Source organism: Ceratosolen solmsi, unplaced genomic scaffold, assembly GCF_000503995.2.
Source record: "Ceratosolen solmsi marchali unplaced genomic scaffold, CerSol_1.0 scaffold27, whole genome shotgun sequence".
NCBI classification, from domain to species: Eukaryota; Metazoa; Arthropoda; class Insecta; order Hymenoptera; family Agaonidae; genus Ceratosolen; species Ceratosolen solmsi.
In genome coordinates, this window is record NW_011948426.1 from 385362 (window position 1) to 411378 (window position 26017).

At 23.8% G+C, this 26017-nt stretch overlaps 1 protein-coding gene across 1 annotated transcript in view; it reads left to right on the top strand.

Annotated features, from left to right (window-relative positions):
* Positions 1-26017, top strand: part of LOC105363292 (Cuticular protein 47Ee) — a 43668-nt gene that overhangs the window by 5118 nt on the left and 12533 nt on the right. The window contains exons 2-3 of the mRNA XM_011500958.1: positions 7159-7578; positions 9986-10530. Of these exons, the coding sequence (XP_011499260.1) occupies positions 7380-7578; positions 9986-10530 (744 nt within the window). The 5' untranslated portion in view covers positions 7159-7379. The remainder of the gene's footprint in view (positions 1-7158; positions 7579-9985; positions 10531-26017) is intronic.

Below are 26017 nucleotides of genomic sequence, written 5' to 3' on the forward strand. Positions count from 1 at the left end.
CAAAAGGTACAAAAAGATTTTGCCTTTAGTGCATATTTATCATAAAAATGGCTTTGCGTCTGCTTATTAGTCGCAATTTTGTGAATATGATTATACTACTTGTATTTTAGTCAAATAGATTCATTAAAATGAATGCGCAATAAATAAGAATCACTCCCATAAATATGAAAATAACTTAATGTTTTCAAACATAATTTTAAATCAATAATAATGGTTTGCTTTAATAATAACGTAGTTAACGAGATTAGTCATATACATATTTCTAGGAAACAGAGTTTTTATGAAAAAAATTAATTTAATTTAAATCCAATCAAATGAGAACAGAATATATTAAAATATAATTATAATATATTTATAATATTCTTTAATTAATTCTTTAAGTAATTATTCTTTAATATACTATAATATTAAATATTGGTATTTACATTTGAATGCAAATAATTAGATAAGAATTTGAATTAGAATAGTGAATGAACTAGAAAATTGGATAATGAATTAAGGATGCAATTTTTCTTAAATATACATTTTACGATTTACAATATATAAATGATAAATTTATTATAATGTAATAGTATATAAGTAGTATTGTTATAGTAATAGTATATATTTGTCATTCAAGTTTCTTCTTTACGCTGAATACATTTCAAAAATTCAACTTAGGAATATTATTTATGACAAATTTTAGTACAAAAATATCGATTTCAACGTAGTTATCAATTAATCGAATTTTTATTATCAGTATTCCTCTGATTATTAAGAATATGAGAATAGAAGAGTAATATATAAAAACAGAAGAAATAAACAAAGTCCTTATTAAATATTGCGTAATAATATTATAGGCAATAGAATTACAGTTTCAAACCATCGTAAATATTTTAGATAATTTTTATTTGAACCAAAATAACAAAAAAAATATAATTATAATTTAATAATTTAATTATAACGTACGTAAAATTATTGTGCAAATAATTCGATATAGTTTTCAATTAAATTATTCTACTCCTTATTATTAGTATATTTTTAATATATTCCTTATTATTAATTATAACGAAGAAATATGTATTATATATATATAATTGTATAAAGTACGTTGTCTCTTAATTAATAATATGACAGATATAAATTGATATAATATCTTATATATTTTTTAAAAATGAGACACAATAATATTTTATAACAACACACAAAGCAATATTATACAAAACAATATAAAATGAAAAATGCATCCAACTTTGAATTATTTATAATATATTTGACCCACGGCAGTTTACATTGCTCATAATTAATTTATCGGTGGGATTTTCTATGCAAAAGAAGAAATTTTTTTGACATTATTCATCTTGGAAAAATTAAGCCCATTTATAATTGTTGATAAAATTGATTAACATTGAAAATGGATGCCCTAGTCGTTCAAAATTTATCACAGCATATACGACCCAACGTACACAGAAAGGAGATAGCGGAAGTTACAAGCGACTGAAACAAACGACTAAACTATCAATAATAGTGATGCCCTCAGAAATTCTCTACCCTAATATCGGTCTAATGCGACAAATATAATATGCAATGAAATGATTAATGTGGGTGCCGTCGATAATGCATTGGGATGGAAAAAATAGCTAGGAAATTTACGGCAATAGTACATGCACAGTTAATTTCTTGAGCCTTTCAGGCAATCTAAAAAACAATTAGTTGCCGATAGTGTGAGCGATAACGTCGTGAGTTACGCGATGTTAATGTTGTTCTAGCATTTGCCGTTTTCCTCTCAGTTTACTCTTCTTTCTCACTGTAAGTGGCTTAAATGCATGACATGAAATTTATATATTTTTAATTCATAATCTATTATATATCATAAGGAGAAAATAACTTTACTAATTCGACTTCATCATATAATTAGTTACATGATTATGACCATTGACTTCCATGAAGTTTCGATTAATTTTTGTGTAATATAGAAAGAAGATGTTATTTAAGCAGCTTAAACATCTATGAGAAATGAAAGAAATTTTTAGTAGAATAAAATCCTCTTAATTGGTAAACAAATGTTTTTTTTTTTTTTTTTTTTTTTTTTTTTATATAAAATACATATGATTATTTGAGGTTTTAAAAAGATTTTAGGGTGGTAATATTTAATATTTTACTTCAAAATTTAATTAATATACAGCGGTGATTTAATATTTTATTATGATGACGAAATCATGTCGAACATATCCTTGTATACTAAACGTAACATTTATATAATATAAAATAAAATGCAGATAAAAAGCATTATATGACATGTAATAAACTAATGCCATTCAGTCATAATTTATTTATAAATCATAAATTTATATATTGCTATTTTGATCGTATCGATGTATATTAAATTTGATTAAAATTATATTTACATTGAATAATATTTTTATGTTCTTATATTTTATATTATGCATTGCATAAAATTAATTATAAATTTTTTAAAAAATTATTACTACAGCCTAATATCTATAAAAATACCACAATATAAATCTCAATACTTATGCCCACAATCTATGAAACATAATATTTTTTGGTTTTAAATAATTGCAATTACTTTTTTCTTACTTACCTTGAGAAATAATGATTAAATTCTTTCGTTACCGTTGAACAGAATCATCATTGTGCTTACTGATAAGATTAAGCATATTATTACTTCTTATCTGTCAAAAATTATGAAGAGGATTAAAAGTATACTTACTAAGAGAATTTCATATTACATGTCGACGGTTAATTAATTTTTTTCATTAAAAAGAAAAGTCTAAACATTTTTTCCCCTACATAATATAAAAATGAGTCAATACATAAATTAAAATAAAAGGTTAACTTCATCGATACATTGACTCAACACAACATTTCCATCTTTTACTTTCAAATAAATAATATTATTTTTGTTTTGTATTTTACAAATTTATACGTGTATAGTTGCTACCCCATTATTATCCCGTTATTATCCCTTAGGAATTTACCAAACTACAAAACTATTCCTATAAGTTTTTTTTATCATATGGCATATATACTTTGCTGTTAATCTAATAAAGTAAATGTGTCAGCGAATTGTTTCATCTTAGAAAATTACCTGACACCTGTCGCAGTTGATTTTCGTCAGTTTCCGCAAGCAAATAATTTCGTCCTTATTATAGTCGTTAGATAAGCTATTCATTCTATCGCTGTAGAACAACCGTCTATTGTATTATTTTCAGTATCATATTCTTTTCTCACTTTAACATTACTGTTTTCCATCATTATATATATATATATATATATATATATTTAATAATTATATACAAATATGTGGCTAAATATTATAATTAATTTATTCAGATCAAAAATATTATCTTATATTACGTTACTTAGATATTGATAAGTGAATAAAATTTTGGTATAGCTGACTGAATGAAAATAGGTTGATTAATTTTTAAAATTTTGATAAGTACAGTTTATGTTAAATATATTGAATATTTCATAATATATCTTGATATTATTAATGGCAAGTCAACAAGTAGTAAGCACAAACTTCAGATAATTTTTTTATCTTTATAATACAAATTTATGCTTATATTATTCGTGCTACATTGTATCATATAACATTTATTAATTTATTAATGATGTTCAATTTTTTATCTCATATGTTGTATTGATTTTTAATATATATATATAATAAACTCAAATGTTATTTAAAAAAATGAAGCCTCTTAATTATACTTATAAGATTTGAATTATATATATTGTGTATATCTGCATGATTTATAGCATATAAATTAAATTTTTTTATAGTGACAATACATGGTTATTTTACATTTTTATGAAAATTTTTTGTCAATATATTCAAATCTGTCCTAAAAAAGAAAAAGTAGAAATATTTATAGTTTTAATAAATTTATATAATATATGTAAAATAATTTTTAATTTAAATAGTATTTAATTTTTATGAATTACAATTAAGAAATTTCTTAGGAATTTAATTTTTTCTTTCATAGTATAAATATAATGTATATTGTATCAAATATTAATAAAATTTAAAAATAAAAAAATATTAATCTTTCGAATTACTCTATAAAAATTCTGTATTTTAATTATTTTCTAATGAACACAAGTACATTCATCTATCTACTTTTCTACTCAGATTTCAATTAATATTATCCTTTAATATTCGAGCACATCAATTTAGAATTTCAAAACTTAGTATATAAAAAATTGTAAAAGTACAGGATAAATTCTTTAATGATTTATAATTATAGATATTAAATAATATTTATATTTCGTATATTTTTGTTCTATGCCAGTGTAATTATTATTCAAGATTTTTATCTGTGTGTTCATACATATATATATATATATATATATATCTATATATATATTATTTGCACACAGTTGCATATTTAGAAATAAAAATTACTCTATATTCTTTAAAACTACTCTATATCTTTAATCCTAAATTGACTATATAACGTAATTAAAATTTGATTAACTTATAAGAGAGCCAAGATTTTTAATACTTACATTTTCTCATTTCATCTTCATTTACGATTCATTTCACTTGCATTTCATCTTTTATCATTTCTTTGAATTATTACATTATTACGTTTTATTAGTACTAGAACGTATTTTGATTGGCTTGTAATATTTTGATTAATAATGTTTTTATTAGAATTCTTGAATACATTATATAAGTATTTTTTAAAATATTTTTATATCTTAGACGACTAAATATGTTTTTATTTCTACATACAATTTCATTAAATTTAAAAATTTACAAAAAAGCCGAATATTTTTTTATTTTACATTGATTTTACACAGATTATATAATTTTAATAAATTGTTCAAAATTATAATTCATTATAATATTTGCTTTAACGTATTTCATTAATTTAACTTGCTTTTCAATGCTCCATTATACTGCATTGATGCATTGAATTTTAAAAATTAAATAATTCTTTTTAGCTCTTTAATATTAAGGTTCATAGATGTAAATATATTATTTATGTATGTAAGCTAATTTGTTTGTACAAATTTATGTTATCTGTATGAGGAACTTTTTCAAAGAGCTGATTTAGCTTCGTATTCTATTAAACAAATTTTTTTTTGCTTTTATACTGTATAATCTACGAATAATTTTAAATTAATAAACTGTCAGACGGATATTTTATATTTTCTAGATTACTTTAAACCTCCTCAAAGTAGATTTATTTACTTAATTATCAATACTATTTATATTATTGACAAAACTTGAAATTTCTTTTGCTATTTTGTTTCTGTTACTATTTTCACTTTGAACTTATCTCATAATCCAGAAATAGTTTAAAACTCATCGAATTAAAAGTAGTGAAAATATAATTAATTTTATTATTTAAGTAATCATTTAGTTTATTTATACCAATACTTGGATATACATTGACAGATTCGTATTTATATAATAATATAAAATTAATGTATTAATCTCGATTTCTCAATTTTTCTATTTCTCGACAAGTATGCGTTTTAATTACGTTAATCCAAAGATTATAAAGAAACAATAAATAATTGATTTCTATTTATTTTTCTTAATTTATAAATAAAGTTACAATAAAAAATTGCACGTATTAACATTAATAGGAATTCATGTAATTTCTAAATATCACCAAAAATATCAATTTATTTTAATGCTATTTATAATTAGTTTATTTAATCTTGATTTGAGCTTCTTTTCCAAAATTTTGAAATTATGAAATACATTAAGCATACAATGAATTATTCAAAAAGATTCGTATTGTTTGATATGTTCTAATAATTATTTAATATTTTTAATAAACTTTTATTGCATAATCAAAGAATAACTATCTTAAATTTTTAATTAATACCAGTTGTTTGATTCAAATAGCGGAGTCTAATCATTTTAATTGTTTAAAGAATATAAACTTTGTAATTATTTGCAAATAAAATGTAGAATTGTAAATGTTAAAACAAACATTTCAGGCAGTTGATACTTCATTAACTCGAATTAGTGAAGTAAAGTGTTTAATTCATTATGATAGAATTGAGTAATAAAAAAATCCTTGAATAACATTTTACTCATCTGAATGACAAAAGTTATAGATGAAATTATTATTATTGAATATTCATATCGTTCAAGATCATCATTCTGCCAATATTCGTTTATTTTTCATAGTATTATTATTATTGTTATTATTATTATTATTATTATTATTATTATTATTATTATTATTATTATTATTGGATAACTCATAATTTTTATAGAACATTAATGTTAAATTAATGCTAATTGGATAAATCATTCTATTAATAACATTAACTTTGTTTATATGTTATTTGTATTCAAACTCGAACAAATATATTATTGTTATCGAAAGAATGGAATTTTCTTTTATTTCGTTTTTTATTGACTTTAATTGTATAATGTACGATATATGTCATAGTTCATTTTAAAGAGAATGTAAATCAGTCTGTACATTTGTTTATTGTATTCTATGCTTGAAATCTTTGATGGTTTAAATATTAAATTTAGAATGTTATTTTTAGTGGTACCCAACATTATGCTATCAAATTTCATTTGCTTAACGTAATTGGATAATATTAAGGTAAACTCACTTTATCCCTTATATAACTGAACTGCAGAAATTTAAATATGTTTTTTAAATGCTCGTAGTGCCATGTGCCATGTACGTGTGGGTATTATGTAGATTATAAAACGATATCTTTTCTATATAAAAAGCTAATCTTTAACGACTATTTAATGAAATAGGCAATTTCAAGAATCGAGTTAATTTTGTACAAACATTGAAAATATTGGTAAAATATTGAAATCACAGTAATATAATCTTTGAAATAAATATTCTATCGACAAATAGTTCAATTATCTTCAGAAAATTAAATCAACTAACATATTCACTTAGCGTATGCAATGCATATATTGAAGCAAAACATCATTAACTATTTATCTATACTAACTATTTATTAAAAAATAAATCTCATTCCAATTTCTCTACAATTTTGTATAACAAATGAAATATGTAACTTCAATTTTCTATTCCTCTTAATTGATCTAATAAGTAATAAATATAATAAAGTGATTTATAATTAGCTATCACGCCTCATCGCGCAAGTAAGTCATTTTTCGCGGCTTTCATGTTTGTAATCTTTCAGTAGTGGCTTTATACCAAATCAAGCAATAATAATCCAAACAGAAAAGTGTTGGATCATGTGCCGTGGTTAAGCTAGCTGCCCAATCACAGTAACAGAAACCGTACGGAAAAACTATGCCGAAGCGTGAATATTTATCGGATACTGTGTTTGTGCAATAAAAAAAATAGTTGCGGAAGAAGAAGAGAGGACACAGGGCTCTTCGCCGAAGCGAGCTGGCCTGGACCATGACACTTACGAAGCAGGTGCCAAAAAGCCTGAAAAAACGAAACTGCAAAACGAGAGAAGCGCCGACGGCGATACAAATACCCTTGAAAAATAGAGTAGAGTACGAGGAAGCCGCAATACTGCAGGGGATTCCAGCCGTCAGAATGTCAAAGGATTCGAAAGTGCTGGCGCGTGCTGTGCTTCGACGTCAAGAAACGGGTGAGTTATAAGTCATATGTCATACGAGTGTCATAAGTAGTTTCTCTGAAAACTTACAAAATACGAATTTTTTTAATATTTAACATTGCAACATTCACACAACTTCGTGTTTCTATTGGTTGTGAAGCTTTATTGATTTATTCGTAAATAATGGAGTTATGCAGTGATGAAGGTAACAATGAGAGTAATTTGATTCTATTTAGATGGTTAATTTAGACGATTTACTAACAAAACAAATATAAAATAAAAAATAAATAAATAACTTTCAATGAACATAAATGAATAATATGATACTTCAATATAGTAATTTATATATAAAATTTTTTCAATGCCAATACATTTTTTCTCAAGCATTAAAAATTATTGTATTGTGTATTTATTACAATAATAAAATAATGAAAATAATTTGATAGAGTAGGAGAAAAGCAATATCCAATCGAAGCTTTTCGTTTGGTGTATGGTTATTTGTTATAAATTTACAAATCACATATCTGTAGAAATTTTCAAAGTTGAGCGATTAAACAAGCATAATAATAAATTAGATAATGCCAGAGATGATTTAGAATTATAATTGATTTGTAATTAATATATACTATTTGTAATTTCATAATTATCCTATTGAGTGGTTAAAATTATTAAAAACTTTTGTACATAAACGTACGAAATGTGAAATCGTTTTTATAATAACTACATACCAAATGAAATATAGGCAAGCGTAACGACCAATTAATTTTTATTTTATACGAATCCGATTATTTATGAAATCTTTTGTCATTATTTTGAAAAAATAATTCAGATAGAAAAAACGATAAAGAAATCTAGAGTGAAAAGCTTGGGTGACAGGAATTGTTCAATATATATATATTTGGAGTAGAAGAAAATTGAGAGATATTATCCAGCTTTTGTAGTAATAGTGCAATAGCTATACATTATTCAATTTCTCCACATCTTTACCTTATCAAAAGTTTAATTATATTAAAGCTATAGAAAAATAAACTATTTCCTATTAATTATTTTTTACAATATGATTTTGATTTGTATTTTAATTTTTTTTTCAATTCCAAAAACTCTTTCTTGTATTCTTAAATGCTGCAGTAACTGGATATTGAAAAAGGAAAAATTTGTACCAAAGAGCACAATGTATTTCATAATAATAACTCATAGTGACGTTTAAAAAATGCTTAGAAAAGTAATGTACGTTGTAAGATAATAATGTGTAATAATAATCTGGTGCATGAGAGATTATATTTATTATTTAAAATTTGAAATATATTTGTACTACTAAATATAAATTGAATGACAAACATTTAGAGTTTGTATAACAAGTATTTTTTACATGAATTTGCTCGAATCATTGTTTGCTTTGCTTTATTCCCCTTAAATTTGTTATTTATATAAGCAAAAATGTAATTCCAAATTTGTTAATATGCTCTTTCATCTTTCATTAGCATAATTTATAATTGTTGAAAAGTCACTCGTGACTATACTTTAATGTTCTTTGTATTGTAAAGCTTCAAAATATATCAAGAAAAGTAGGCCAAGAGTCAATCATTTTGCAACGCAGCGTTTTATTTAAGCCATGTCAATGCAGTGTACACATGATAAGGGAACATGAGAAGCAACAAATGAATTATAAAATACATGATGGCATTTAAATGAAATCGTTATTTATGAACTGGGATTAATTTATAAAGAACAAATTGCACATACCAAGCTTAATTCAATTTATCCAACACTATGAATTATAATTTAATTTCCTCATTATGTTTTAATATTTAAATTATGACGTGCGCGCGCGCGCACACACACACACACTCACACATGGATATATATATATATTTTTTTCATTTATATTTTTTCAACGATGTTTTGAAGGCGTAATTAATTTTATGATAATTTATTCCGTTATAATTATAAATTTAATTAAATCTGTCTCATAATGCATACTAATAAGTATTTTCTAGATAATACATTCCAATTGAAAAAAGCCTTTATGAAAAATTTTCAATATTAATTTCAAAGAGAAATGGAAATAATAAGTGAAATATGTAAAACAGAATTAAATTAAATTATTTGAAACGTTGGGCTTGTAATCGCGAAAAATTTATTGTCCATCGCATTTATGTTATTTCTGTTTTTCACTGTCTTATGCCATTAATAATCGAATATTCGTATATCCTATTTATACGAATACTTTGTAATAGAGTACAAAATTAAAATTAAAAGCTTTCATTATATTGAACTCAAGCCCCCTCTCTCCCTCATTTTTCCTCTACTGCTCCCTTTTTCTTATTTTCAATAGCTAAAGCGAGCTTCCGCTGGATTTGTAAAGTTGCGCTTGCCAATGCTTAATTCACGAGATCTGCGTACGAAAACACTTACCAATACGTCCTCGCTCATGTTGCAGAAAAACAACAGCATCAGAAGCAGAGTCAGCTAGAGAGGGATGAAAAAAAGGAGTCTTTTGAAATAACCGAAACGAAATTTGATCGCAAACCGTCGCTTCGGCGCAAGTTTGGTGCGCTGTTAAGGGGGAGCGCCGACTTACCGGCAGCTATCAATCGCGGCCTCCGTCCAATCCGGCGGAGCATGAGCTTCGGCAAGGACCTGGATGAACCTCAACGAGAGCAGCAGCAGCAGCAGCAGCAGCAGCAGCAGCATCATCAGCAACAGCAGCAGCAACAACAACAGCAACAACATCAGCAGCATAATGATAAGGAGCAGCAACATCCAAATAAGTATCAATCGCCGCAACAACTACTTCAACCACCGTCTGGCTTCAAACCATTTAGAACCAGATCCGTGCAGTGGTACAATAGTCTCGGATCACTCGCGGAAAATGAGGCAGAAGATGGAAAAACTTGTACACAAGGTTTCATTGCGTCAGAAGAGCAAATTTATTACGAGGACAAAGCTGTCTCTAGAACTCACAGCTTTGCGACCAAGAGTACCGTGAGATACATTATTATATTGAATTTCATGCGCTTTATTTTTCAATATTTCAGATGGTTGACTTTAAGCATCAAATTGATTGCTTGAATTATTGGAAACGAATGGTGATCCGACGTTAAATAAATTCGTCGATATAAATGATTATATGACAGCATTTTTATTTCATCGGTCATGAACACATACGCAATATTTGTAATTCATATATATATAAATAAACTCATATTGGGATAAAATTTGATATTGTTAACGAGTTTCCTTATTTGAAGCGACGAATAACTGTTTTTAGTATATATTTTTAGTAATGAAATTTAAATATAGAAATAAATGCATTTGAGTGTTGAACTGTGTAATTACACACCACTTTTTTTATATGGGGAAATAGAAGTACTTCGTTTATTTTTATCATACTTTATGATTAAAGTCCCGTGAAGCAGAAAAGAAATATTTTAATTAAATTAGCTAGAATCAAATTACATTTTTATATCTATATTTTAAAGTACATTAAATAAAAAACGATTAAAAGATCATCGACATACATGTAAATAGATTTTTATTAAATATAAGATTAATGTATATCAAATTCTATGTGATTATGTAATTTATTTATATGTTTAATACTTTTTTTTCAAATAAATTATCACGAGTTACAAGTATCATACTACGTAACGACTCATATCAATTGATTAGTTATATCAGATTAAATGGATTTAATAATTCTTATATTTTAAATCGTTGTGGGAAGTAATTTTTTTATTTGAATAAGTTTGATATTGTTTTGATATGTGTGATATTAAATCGAATTGAATTCGTACAAGAATAATGGTTATTGTTCTTATTATTATAGAAATACTTCGTACTTTAAGAAATCATTTTTAATTATCATTTAAATTGTAAACGTAATATCTGAAATTTATTAAAAGTACCGAATACTGATCTACACAATCATTATAATATTATTTTCAAATTATTCCGATTATTAAACCTTATTTAAATACTCAAACCTTATTTAAATACTTAATATGATAAATTTTTTTAAAAATATTTCATAACTAATAATAATGTGTATGGATTTATTAAAAAAATAATAAATTCTAAATATATACATACGTAATTCTTTATTTGTTTAATATATATAAAAATACAACTCTGAATATTTCGAAATGAAAAATTTAGTAAAACATTAATGGAAAGAGTATTTAGAAATCAATTTTGTTTAATGACATATTTTGCATAAATAGTTTATTTAAAAGAATTTCAAATTCTTATTCAAGAAAAATTGGTAGTTTGTAACTTAACATGTCTATTTATAAAAGGTGTTTTAGTTTTTCGTCATACAAATCTATGATTTTATGCGTAAGTCTCTTTTTGTAGGATCGAATATCAATCAAACTTTCTTTTATTAATGATTTTTGTATTCTTTGGTACCTTCATTGGTTTATTTTTTCAATTCGTTTACTGATATCTATTTGAAAAAGATGTCTACGTGCTAGTTTCGTTCATAAGAATTAATTTTTTATGAGTTTTTTAGATTTATGTTATGTTATGAAATCTTTATTTACACATGTATGTGTGTTTGCAAGAGTTTGTTAATTTTTCATAGTACATTAATCATTATTAACTGCAGTCAAAGATTTTTCTAATTTTTGAATTATCATTATATAATTGTTTTAAATCAAGTCTTGCCAGAGAAAGCCTAAAATTATTATTACTTTTATTTATAAACTATGTTTTACTTGTAATAAATGACCGTTGTGTAGAAATGAATATCTTGAAAAAGTAACGAATCTTTTGTATTCAAATATCCATATAAAATCCACTTAAAAGGTTTTATATCTATGCCTTTAATTTTTGTAGTTAAGCCACGTAGGACGTCGAGATGCTTCGATCTTGCCGACACTCGATATCCCTCTGCGACAGTTCGCACGTTGTAAGATAATTTTCTATATATAATAATAAAAGGAAGGTCCGATACTTCGAGCATATCCTATATAATCGTTGTGACAATGTAAATATAATACACATCTTGAGATAAAAAGTGCATCATAATATTTGAAAATAAAATTAAACGTTTTACCAATCGAGCGAAACATATCATGTTAGGTAAGAAAAATTGACAACGAATGGATTGGAGGCTCCGATGTAAAGATTTATTATGATAGTGAATACTCCATACGTTGATAAGGAACAAACCAATGATTTATCACATAAAGGTTGCTCATTAGAAACGCCAGACTAAAGAAAGAAGTTATAAGGTACGAGCAGATGCTTAGAGTGAAAAACCATCTATATGCAATTTGACTTATTACATAGCACTCTTATTCATTTTATACATATAAAATAATCGAGCATCTTATCACTGTAATTATTTGTTGATTAAAGGACTTTTCCGTCCTTCGATTATAGCGCTACAACACATCTAATCGTTAATTTTAGCTCATTATTTTTAATTAATTTACTCTAAAATTGTTACAAATTAATTAAAATTATGCACGTATTTATATAAAGATTCAATTGGCAGAAATTCTTTTGGATATTCTTATTAAAATGTGGACACGTAAAGAAACAAAATTTATCATTATAGATATTTTGGAATTAGTTATATTACTAATAAAAATTATTTGATTTCAACTTACATTCCAGTTTCAATTTCAACATATAGATTTATATTTTGAAATAATAATAAAAGAAAATATAAATAAATAAAAAATCAGAATTATTTTATTTGTTAAATCGAAACTTCATACTTATATATTCAGCAATGTTTCCTAATAGGTATTCTAATTAATTATCATTAATTTATCACATTTTTTTTAAATAAATGAGTTAATGTAGAAATAAAAATGTTCAACTTTATTATTTAATAAATAATAAATATGATTAAGTACAATATACAATTACTTTATAAATTAAATTTTTGAAATTCATATTCAGAGCAGTAAAATCATAATTAATATGTATTATCTCATATTTAATAAATAAAAATATATATTAATATTTTAATATTAAAATATTCTTAGATTTTTACTGAAATTTCAAAAATAAATTCATCAGTAGTATAAATTTATAATTTCTAAATTAATCTAAATTTATAAATTATAATGATATAATTAGAGATGTTTATAAATTTATTAGCGTAGGTATTTATATTGTTTTATTTGTTTATTATTATTTACATTAAATTTTCTCTTTCTATTCATCATTTTTTATAGTTTGTAATGAAACTAGGAATAAGATTATCCAATTAAGATTATGGAACAAGCGGTGGATTATAATTAAAGGTCGAATTCGAGTTTTCCTTCACTGTAAAGTAATAAATAACACTTGGAAACATTAAATTAGAAAGCCTTTCAACATGGGGGATAGAAAAGATTAAGATAGTTCGATTCCGAGTAGGATACGTTTTAATTTTAGATATAGGATTGACAGAGTTTGAAAATTCATTCAGACAAGTATCTACGAATTTGAAGAAACTAAATAGTTTAGAAAAATAATTTAACTGAAATGAAATATAATTAGCATAATAAAAAATTGTTATTTGATAGATTGATCGATTATAAGTTAAAGAAAATAAAATATACATTAAGCAAAACTAGTATATCAATATATATATATATATATATATAAAGGAATATATAATAGTTTTTATATACATTAATTATTTTATATATATATATATATATATATATATATATATACACAATAATTATTTTATATCAATATATTAATTAATTAATTTTCTTATGGTTATATAATATTTTGCAATCATAGATTTTTAAATTAACTTTCTATAAAGTTATAGAAATCGATATATTCCTACATCTAGAATATAAAATTTCTTATAATAATATCATCGTTGAATAAGAAGCGAATATACAAATAATTCATTTATAAAAGTGAAATACGGAATTATTGAGTAGTAAATTTATTCAAACACCTCATTTTACAATATTACATTTTATTTCTATTAATATTTTAATGAAACTGTAAGTAATGAAAATGATGTTATATTTATGAATATTTGTAATTAAGAATTTTTTATTATTTTTATTTATTCCACCAAAAGGTTTTCCATATGTTCGATAGCATTATTAAAAAATCAAATTATAAGGCATTTGTAATTTAGAAAGATATATTAATTAATTCATTTAAATATTAATTAAATATCGACTAAATAAATTCATTGCTTTGTCTTCGAACATAAGAATTTTTTTATGCATAAGTATTTTATTTGCATTGGTAGTTCCTTATATATATATGTATATATTTATAAACGATATTGTGAATTTTGTTATTTCTTATAATAGTATAGTCTAACAAATGAAGTTCAAGATCTATTGTATTTACTCATTTTGTTAGTAGGGAGAAAATTTTAGAACATAAAATATATATTATTTATGACTTTGAACAATTTACACACACACATTTAATAGAATTATTACCATTATTTTTTTTTATATACAGTTCACATTAGAAATTTTAGGCATGGAATTCTTCAAATTAAAATGATATTATTAAGATGATGTGATTTTTTTCTTAATTTAAGAGGATTCTATAAATATTAAATATAATTTTTATTCGCTTGTAAATTCAGTTATTTCATACTATAGGCTAATTAAATATATATAAAATGTGTTGTAAACTTCAAATGTATAAAACATTTTGTATATATTTTATGAATAAATATTAAAGGAATCATATACATAATTTATTAGGAAGAGATATTAAAATCATCATAAATTGAATTGCAATATATATTAAATTATTAACTTTGAGCATAATTGATTAAATACTAGTTTTGTTATCTACGTAGAGATATACTATATCTGCAATTTATTATTTTTCAAAGTATTATAATACAGCAGTTTCTTTTTTATTCTTTTAATTTTTATAAATGAAGGCAAGTATTTTTTAATCGTTAAAAATGTATTAACTTTTGTATAATAGAGGCTGTAGAAAAATTAGCTCAGTCGAGCAGTCCATCGTTAGCTCGTTTCACATTAACATCGATCTTACCAAGATCGCTGGATTTTTTTCTCCTAACTTTTCTCCGGTTCGTCGAAGAAAGCTTTAACTTTTGTATGTACATTATCTATCATTTCTATATTCCAGGATCCATAAAATCTCTATTTTAACATTATAACTCTGAAGTAAATTTTTTTTTTTATATTTATATACGCTGTAACTGACCTCTCAGTATATAAAATATATAAAGGAGCTTTCAATTACATTTTAAATGGAATATTTTACATCGCCAGATAAATTGGTGAACACGCCAATAATATAGATGTCATTTAACATAATCAACCTTCGTTTAATTACCATTGTATCATCCCTAAGGATTTGACTTCTGTTTCTGCTTTCAAAAGTGAAGGAGGAAATTCTGGATTCATGCTCTTATACAATAATTACTGCTAAATAATTATGCCTTCCATGAAAAGCATTATTAACAATAAGTGTCTAAGTATTAAAGAATTTATATATTCCTGTAGATGATATTATAGACTAAATAATTGAAACTTTTTGAAGGATATTTTTTTTGGTACTTCCCATAATTAAAATATTTTTGGCCTTATAATATATTAATATATTAATAAATTAATTATATATTTTTATTATATATAATTATAATATCATATAATAATATAATAATCTTTATAAATTCTAAAACTTTGACTTTAATACAGTGATAATTATACTCTTGTCCATTTACCAGCTTAACATTAAAAATTGATTATCCGAAATTTGTAAAGAATTTTAAAAGCATCACTATTAATCATAAATGATGTTATTATTAATTTTCAATAGATGAGTATATGATATTTTTCATTAATCTGTCTATATTACATGTATATATACATTACATAGAATGATAATGTAGTTTATTATTATCTGAAATATTTGCTATTTTCTTAGATCAAATGAATAAATAAAATGATCATTTAATTGATATGTAATTTTTTTTTAAATAGCACGTTTAAATTTGAAAGTAAAAAATATTTTTTTCATTTAAATTCATATTATAATTTATATTCTAACTTTTAAACTGCATCATATATTTATATCGTTGCCTACTTAATATATTATAATCGATGTGATCTCGTTTCTAAAACTTACGTACTTTAAAACTATACGTATAAGTGGATCAAACATATAAATTTATTCTTAAATTTTTTAGGTAAGATAATTACAAAATAAAGTATCAAAAAAATATTTTATTTTTTGTTCATTATAATTCTATAGAGATTTAAACTATGAAAATACTTTACTTGAAGTATCGATACGATTTATAAAATAGAATTTAACATTTGTATACCAACAGTAGTTATAATAATCTTGCATAATATTACAAATGATATTATAAATTATTACACTATTATATGAGTATATTATGATATCCACGATTAGTTATTATTACATTATTTCCATTACAAATTATTTCATAAATACATTTTTTGATATAGAATATTTTTATTTTTCTGTAAATATAAAACATTACTTATAAATTTATCGAAAATATATTTTTCTATCTTTTTTCATATGACCTAATGAAAATAAATCTTCCAGCTGCTTAGTTTAAAATATATATTTATAAATTCATCACAAAATTAATTTATTCCATTTCTAGCAAATGTTTAAGTACTTTAAACCGTCTTTTCAGTATGGCACAGAAATTTTTAGACTACGAAATCTTTAATCTTATTCGGTTCGTGTAATATGCAGCTATTTTTTAAGGCTTTCTTAGTTTGTAAATTAAATTAAATTAAACTTACTGCTTGAATTTCACCAATAAATTAGTAATATTATTTTTTTAATGACTTATAGGTTAATTAAATAATTGAAATTCTCCTTCCCAAGATGGTAAAAAATTGTAAGAATATCTATCTGCAGGTAGTATAAAATTAACACTTACTGAAGTAAACGGCGGCGTAAAGTAGGATAGTGTTGGTAGATATTTTTATGAATGTAAAAAAATTTTTACATGAATCGTGGTAGCCTTTCTAAGGATAGCGAGGTAATAATATTGATTCAACTTTTCCTTTTGGTTTCGAAATGCATCTCAATTGAATTTATTTTTAACGCATTCTTAATTTTAATATATTCGGAGAAATACGTTATTCTGCATAAATGCAAAATATAGTATATAATTATTCTATAATTAATTCATTGATATTCAATTTTATTATATTACCATTTATAAATGGAGCTTTAATAAATGTTATTATACGGAAATATAATAAAATTATAATAAATCTTATTAATTCAAAGCATGAGTAACTAATTTCGAAGAAATTTTAGAAGCATTAGTTTCGAATAGTAAAATCATCATTGAGTCATCAATTAATAAGAGTTATTCGGTTACTCATAAACATGATTTCTAGTCTCTAAGAATTCGTATACAATTGTTTAGTTTTATTCCGAATGCAATTACATTCCACGGTGGATAAGTTTTCATTTATAGTTATTAAAAAATTTTATTTAAGATACTTTGATATGTCGTTTGCAAAAAGCATACTAATGGTTTTAAACAATCTAATAATATTCTAATAACGTTTACGAAAATTATTTCATTTTATAATTACAAATATTTGATTAATATATGTTAAAGTTTATTCTTATTCATTTAAAATTTGTATGTCGGTAAATTTTATGTTTTATTATGAAGATGTTTTTCACTCAAAAATTTTCTTATTATATTTTATACTTAAAATTTATATAGAATTTCGGAAAAATGAATCCATTAATTAAATTTAACTTTCGTATAATGTATTAGTACAGTTTCTCGTGTATTCTATTGCTGAAAATTGTAAAATTTACTTGGACATAAATATTTTTTAAGCCAATTTTAATGGCTTTATATTTAATTTCAACGGGTATAAAACAAGAGAACAAAGTTGAAATATTTGATAGATTATATCTATTTTTGCATTAAACAACAGAATAATTTTGAATATATTTAAGAAACAATAAATTTATAGTTATAAATATTTACAAATATGATGTGCAGGTATACAATTTTTATCACTTTCTTTCATATCAATTTTAATATCCCTTTATTATCCATTGTTCTGTGACAAAAGCTGCGTCTATTTCTGTCGATATTTGCAGATATGCACGTGGTGCACTTTTATTATAATATTATTCGGTTTGCATATAATATATAGTCTGTTATGGCATTGGATAGCTCTTTTCGTTTATGTAGTGAGCATCAGATAATACGATGCGAAGATGAAAGTCTACGTCTGTGAGTCTTGAGTTCTTGTGTACTATTCTCAGAAAACTATATTGTAATGATATATGATCCTTAGCTGTAGCCTTTAAGAATCTGTACCTCAAATAAATTAAATACAATATTTTACAATAATGTAAGATAATTTGAATAATTTAATAATAACGTTAGATCAGACAGAATTGAATATAATTGTACTGTATATTGGTGAAAGCTTCTTGAAATCAAATGATCACGTCAAAGACACATAAGTGATATCATAATAATTTTTTGGAAATTTTTTATTTTTAAACTGTCGATCAATTTTATATGAATAAATATTTACTAAAATATTAAATTTTATACTTCAAGTATTGATAAGTCATAAATTTACATTGTTATTAGATATGAATTTCATATATAAAATATGAATGAAATTTATAAGATTGTGTAAATTATGCTTGACATCTTCTATCCTACAAATATAACAATATGTCTATAATTATTTGACTTGTTTTTAATTTATATAAATTTTATTATCTGTAAAAATTTTATCTATACGATGGAATGAATTGAATTTGCATACGTACATTGTAATAAAATAAATTAGTCTTAACATTTTATTTGATATATATATTGAAATAAATATCATGGTTATGGTTTATGATAAAATCTATCAAATTTAGTATAATTATTGCTTGTTGGGCTCAATTTTTATTCTACAATACTCATATAAAAACACTAGTATTCAGAAATCGTAGTTAATTAGAGAGATATTTTAGTCAGAATAGTATTACAATTCTCAATGTAAAATTACATACTTTCATTTCCTTTTTGAATATATACATACACTTGAGGACCACTACATTAAATTAATTATGCAATTCATATATTATTGCTAAAAGCATTCAATTTATCAATAGAATTAATGCTAAAGTACTAAAGTTAATTCGATTTATAAAATAAATTTAATTAGGGACAATTAAAAGCAAATGTTTATTACAAGTTTAGTAAAATAGAAAATACTTACTGGATAGTTTATAGAGATAAACCGAAAGAAAATACAGTGTGATTACACATTAATCATACATAAGTTTAGAGATGTACATTGATAGTATTTATGCATTCAACAAAGCGGGAAATATTAAACGATGCTTTGATCATTATTTTAAGTAATCAAATTAATCAATTTGTGCTCTCATTAAAGGTATCAAATTCCGACGCATACAAGAATTGTAGGAAATAAGCATTCCAGAATTCGGCCAAATCTGCAGCTTATCTTGTCTCTGTTGATGGAATCAAAATTCCGTGCGCAGAAGACTTGAAAATTAAAAAAAAACAGACTAGAGAGTGTCAGGACACGAAATAACTATTTTTTTTTTCATTTTTTTCCCGGGGTCTAGAAAGTGTTTATATTATCGCGGGGAACACACAATAAAGAAGTTAATTTTTTTGTACGTTGAAGAGGAACTTAACATAATGTGCTATAGGCATTCACTAATTCAAATAGGTAATGAAAAGATATTATAAATTTAAATCTAAATACAATATTAAATGCAAACATTAGAATGAAATTGATATCTCTTAAAATTTTAAATTTTAACTCTTAATTCTTGTTTATTATGTATTAACTATAAAACTTATTTACTTTACATTGCCTACTTTATTTGCCTAATTTAGAAAATATAATTATCTATTGAAATCATAGGTCTGCAACATAGTTAAAATGTACTTAAATCTACTTCAATCTGGAAAAGATTCAATTAGGATGAAACAGAAATATATTATAATATAAAAATAACGCATTTAACTAATTTCATTTCGATACTTACTTAATATATTTTATACGACAAATTCAAATAAGGTCCGTACATCTACATTTCGTATTAATATTTAAAATTTTAATATTCATATCAATGTATTGTCTGTTTAATTCGTACTATAATTTGTTTGGAAGCTGTTTATAACGATCTATCATTGTCACATTCTCAAAAGTATTATCACCCCAGGAAATCGGTGTAACGCCCTAAGTACGTACTCGAGTTACAATGAAATCCTTTTATTTCTAATAGTTCTACATAACTAAGGGTGACTTAAGCAGAACAACAAAAGGAGTCCCACGCATATTGGAGGATTACATTTTCCTTTCTTCATTTATGAAATAAAGATAAAATTTTTTCACTTATACATTCATGTAATACTTAATATTGTATATGTATAATGTGAATCTAATATGCATACTTAACTTATTACTTGTAAATACTTGATTGTATTTATATAATGCTTTTATTGATGTATTCGCCTATTTTTTATTAATAGTACAATATTTCTTTATTTATTCATATTTTTTCAATAAAAAAATCTTAAACAACTACAGTGATAACGTCGATAATATAATAATAATAAACGTAAAAAGTAATTAGGCTGATAGAAGAATTTTTATATTTCCGATAAAATATTATCATATAATTAAATATAAAACGAAATACTTTGTTGATATTGTTAATATGAAAAAATAATATTTCATTTAATTTCTTATGGAATAAATGTTTATCATGTATTTTACAATGTATGAACAATTTTATTACCATTATTTTATAAGTTATTATGAGAAAATATCGATTAGATTATTGTCATAACAATAAAGTTCTTTTATTACTGATAAATGCAGCACTTCATTATAAAAATATATTGCACAATTAATATACCAACAACATTTTTCTTTAATTATGTATTATTCTTATGCAATAATTGCCAAAAATATTAGGGGTAACATTAATGGATTATAATGAATATAAGAGATGTATAGGTAAATGATAACATTGATTACATAATTTTTAATAAATTATTAAATTTTTGAGAAATTACTAGAATATATTGTTACAAATTTTTTTCCTTTCTACTATTATAAATATTGGTATAATATTGGTAAATATTGATGTTTAATCTATCAATGGAGCTTCGTTCAATACATATATTTCTATATAAAATTTTATATGACTTTTAATTAAAACAGTAATCTTAATGTATTTAAAAGAATATAAAATTGAACTGCCATAAATAGTTATTGTTTTATAAGCAGTTAAAAAATAACTTGAAACTGTGAAATAAAGTACGTAGTATAAAAAAATTTATTACTCTATACTATAATTTTTCGGTAGATAAATTATATTCTTATTCATTTTTTATATAATTGAATAGTAAATTTATGTGGAATAAATTTTATTGAATTTTAATATTAATTTTATTCGTAAATTATATAAAACTTTAAATATGATAGAAATATTAATAACCTATTATGAAATATTTCATAAATAATACAAAAATAATTTTGCATAAAATTCTTATGTTAACGGTATTATAATCGTAAATTAGTAAATTTGAAGTTTTATAAAAGAAATAAATAAATATAAAATCATTGAGTTGCTTTCATTTTTTCTATTTAGCGGTAGTGCATTGTAACTATAGGCGTTTAAACTAAAAGTATATAGATATTTATAAAAATGATAGATATAATTTGTTATCGTTTAAACAGCAAGAAAGATTTTATGAAAATAATTCTTATTTCATTACTTAAAAATTTTGTATTTCTCTTATATAAAATATTGCTAAAATTTTTAATGTATTTTTTTAAAATTTCTACAATATATTTTTACAATCATGATTATAATTTAAAAATAAAACAGTCTTTTTCACAAAATCGTGAATATATTGTATAATGAAAATAAATTCGATTTAAAGTCAAAGGTATACGAATAATTAGTAAAATATGTGGATCATGGGAGGAAAGGGAATAATGAAAACGGTAATAGATATATAGACATACGTAAATAGCCAGATGGATAAAGAGTGAGAAAGAGAAAGAGAAGAAGAAAAAAGGGATAAGCAGATGAGAGGTAAAATAGAGAGTACACGTGAAAAGCAAAACTTTTTTTAGATAAGTTCTGACTTGTATTTATTTATTTTTCCGTGAGTAATGCTTTTTCTTGATAATGCTAATTAATTAAACTTTTTTCAATCGATTTAATTTTTAAATCTTTTATTTAATAATGTAGATATTTGAACTTTTTAAGATAATATATTTCCTATTATAGATAATTTGAAATCATCACGACAATGATAACGTAAAAGTTAACAACCATAAATTATTGTATTCTATAGAAATAATTATATTAGACGATAATGTAGAAAGTTTCAACACTGAAGATTTTAAAATTAAAAATAGTTGGTTTTGTTGAAATCTTAGTCATATGATATTAGTGTATATTTCATTATTAAGCTTTAATATTTACATGAAAATAGAATTATTAATGATAAATTCAATTTTGTAATTTTATTTATAAATAATAATTCGTAAAAATACTATTACGCAATTTGAACTCGTAGCTTAAAATAAATATTTTTAATGCAATTCAATATAAGAAAGGATTGCGTCTCATATGTATGAATAATATTTTAAAAACTTTAAGTTTATTTTCGCAATTGAAAAATTTTTCTCTTCACATTGTCGTAAATAAAAATATAAAAATTTTTTTAATTTTATTTTCGAAAATTACAATTCTAACCTGCGATTGAATCTCAAAATTTACAATGAGTTAGTTGAATTATATATTTGAATGTTTAATATTTAATATTCACATCATATCAAACAATATATATATATATATATATATATATATCATTTATAAAATATCTATAAATTTAAAATATTCAAAATAAATTATTCAAAAATGTTCAACTACACACATCGACATAGGAGGAGTAATATCAATTTTTATTTTTTTGTGTATTAAACAAATGAAAATATTGAATTATGAGTTTCAAGTCGATATTTCAGCGTTGTTGGACATAGCATATTCGTGCCGTTATTTTATGCTCAATAAATACTAAATGTTTAACAACTTGTCTAAGATATTTAAATCGCCATCTTAATCTAAACATTTAACGTATGAGTTCTTTGAAAATAGATAAAATTTTACAAATTACCGAGGATTAAGAAAAGATGTAAAAGTAAGTTTCAGAGATTTACATGCTGTCGTTGCTCATTCAAAATACATCATATATATTCAGAAATATAAAGGGCTGGAGAGTTGAAAATCGCGACCTACATCTTGCGCAAACTCTTACGTATATTTGCAGAATAGTCTAAGAATTTTTAAATTACATAAGAGTTTAATTTTAAGTACGACTATTGTAGAAATGCTATTCTTTAACATTAATGAAATTCTAGATCAATCTAATGAAAAATAAAAAATGGCGGAATTGTATTTTTTTATATTTTTCTTTATTAAGTTAATCATCGGGATTAAAATACACTTTGGAATAAATATGTGAGTCGAGAGGACTGATTAAGTAAATACAAACGTAATAAAATATATTCTTAATTATAATTACATAATTGAAGTATAACTATAATCTATAATTTTTTTACTTATATATTTTAAATCTTTTTACGTTAAAATTATTTTTATTCTATAATAAAAAAAGTAGTTACGACGTTGAAACAAAATGAACGCGCAGTAAAGAATGTTCAGCTTTAAAAATGGTATATATCTTTTACGGACCTTAAAGTTCCAATTTAATTAATTTATATATTTAATTTGTAATTAATTCGTAATAAATATTAATGAAATTTATAATTAACGTAAGTTTTCTAATGTTTTATAATAATGAAATTGAATTAGTGGGTCATTCATAATATTTATATAAAATAAAAAAATTTTACGAACTTTTCTCGATGAATTGTCGACCAGAAGGTGGAAAATAAAATATAATATCGCAAACTTGTATAGCCATTGAAAGATCAAATATAATGCTAGAAATATGGTGGCAGGGTGGGGGGGAGGGGGTTAATTTACTAATACGATGCAAAATTCATTTAGGCTCACATTCTTAAAAGATAAAAATTTGTTTCGTAATAATCACAGTAAATGCTCAGTATACAAGTTATATGGCGATATTATACGATGGAGAGATAAAAGTCTTATCTACATTCATCCAAGCAGAAATTTAACAGTGAAACAATGACTCGAATCGCCGGGGCGTGCGACATAATTGTTCATGCATCTGGTTCATAGCAATCCCTAGGACGGCCTATGTGACTGCATATACTGGAGCGCCGTTCTGTGCGGTTATATCTCGGTTATATTGAAATTTCGGGGTTGCAATTTCCGTCTTGGGATCACCGATATATCGAGCCACAAGTTTGTTGTGCGTTACACATATGCTAGTTGCTTTCATATCTATTGGAGTACAACTAGTTGTGTACCAATACGTGGTTGAAAGTGAATTATGTTTGTAGTTACAATGCGAGGCGAGTGTAACTTGAACATTGTTCTGCTTAGAGCTACGAGATAATTTTCGCGCTTTATCAAAAATTAATGGCGAAAGTCGATAGCATAGTATTTTACGAGTGCTCACGAATTGATATAATTTGTATGGAAATCACTTTCTCGCGCGTAACGCATCCATTACGATATTTCTATAGTTAAATTTAAAGAATATAATTTTTCAATGATTTTTTATCGAGCATAAATAAGTATTGCCCTGTCTAGCCATATTTGATGATTTATACATACTCAGTTTAATCGCAAGATATTTTATATTTTATTATTACTAGCAAAACTAATAGAGTTGCATAAGACAAACATCTATAAGCGTATTTTCTATTAAAATCGTAATGCAACGTAATTATTTATAGTTACCAATTACAATGAATATTGTTCAAAATATTTACATTATGATAACTTTTCACTTATATACCGGATGTATATATATATATATATATATATAACATTCTAGATGTTTTGAGTTTTAATATTATGATAAGCGCTACCCTGCTAGGTAGCTCATAGTTATCGAGGACTTTAATCATAAGGCTCTTCAATAGGAAGTAACCAAACAAACTTTAAAAGATAAAGAATTACGAAAATATTTTTAGATTATCATGTTATATAATTTAAAAAAATAATTTGAAAATTCTTTTTATTCATTGTTTTATGAAAAGTGCGATATTTTTTGTCTGAGAATTTATTGGCTGTTATGAGTGTCTTAATTAAATAATCGAAGGTCGCATAAATATTGGAAGAAATTTATCATTTACAAAATATATACATTAAAATATTTATTACGTAATTCAGATCGAAACTGATATTACATTATGTGCTAAGATACGAAGAGCGGCGATGAATGCGATTGAGGTAAAGAAATTCCTTTATGAGGATAATAGTTGCCATAGAGAGGTGCAACTCTTTAAGCGATAATTACTCATATTCACTGGTA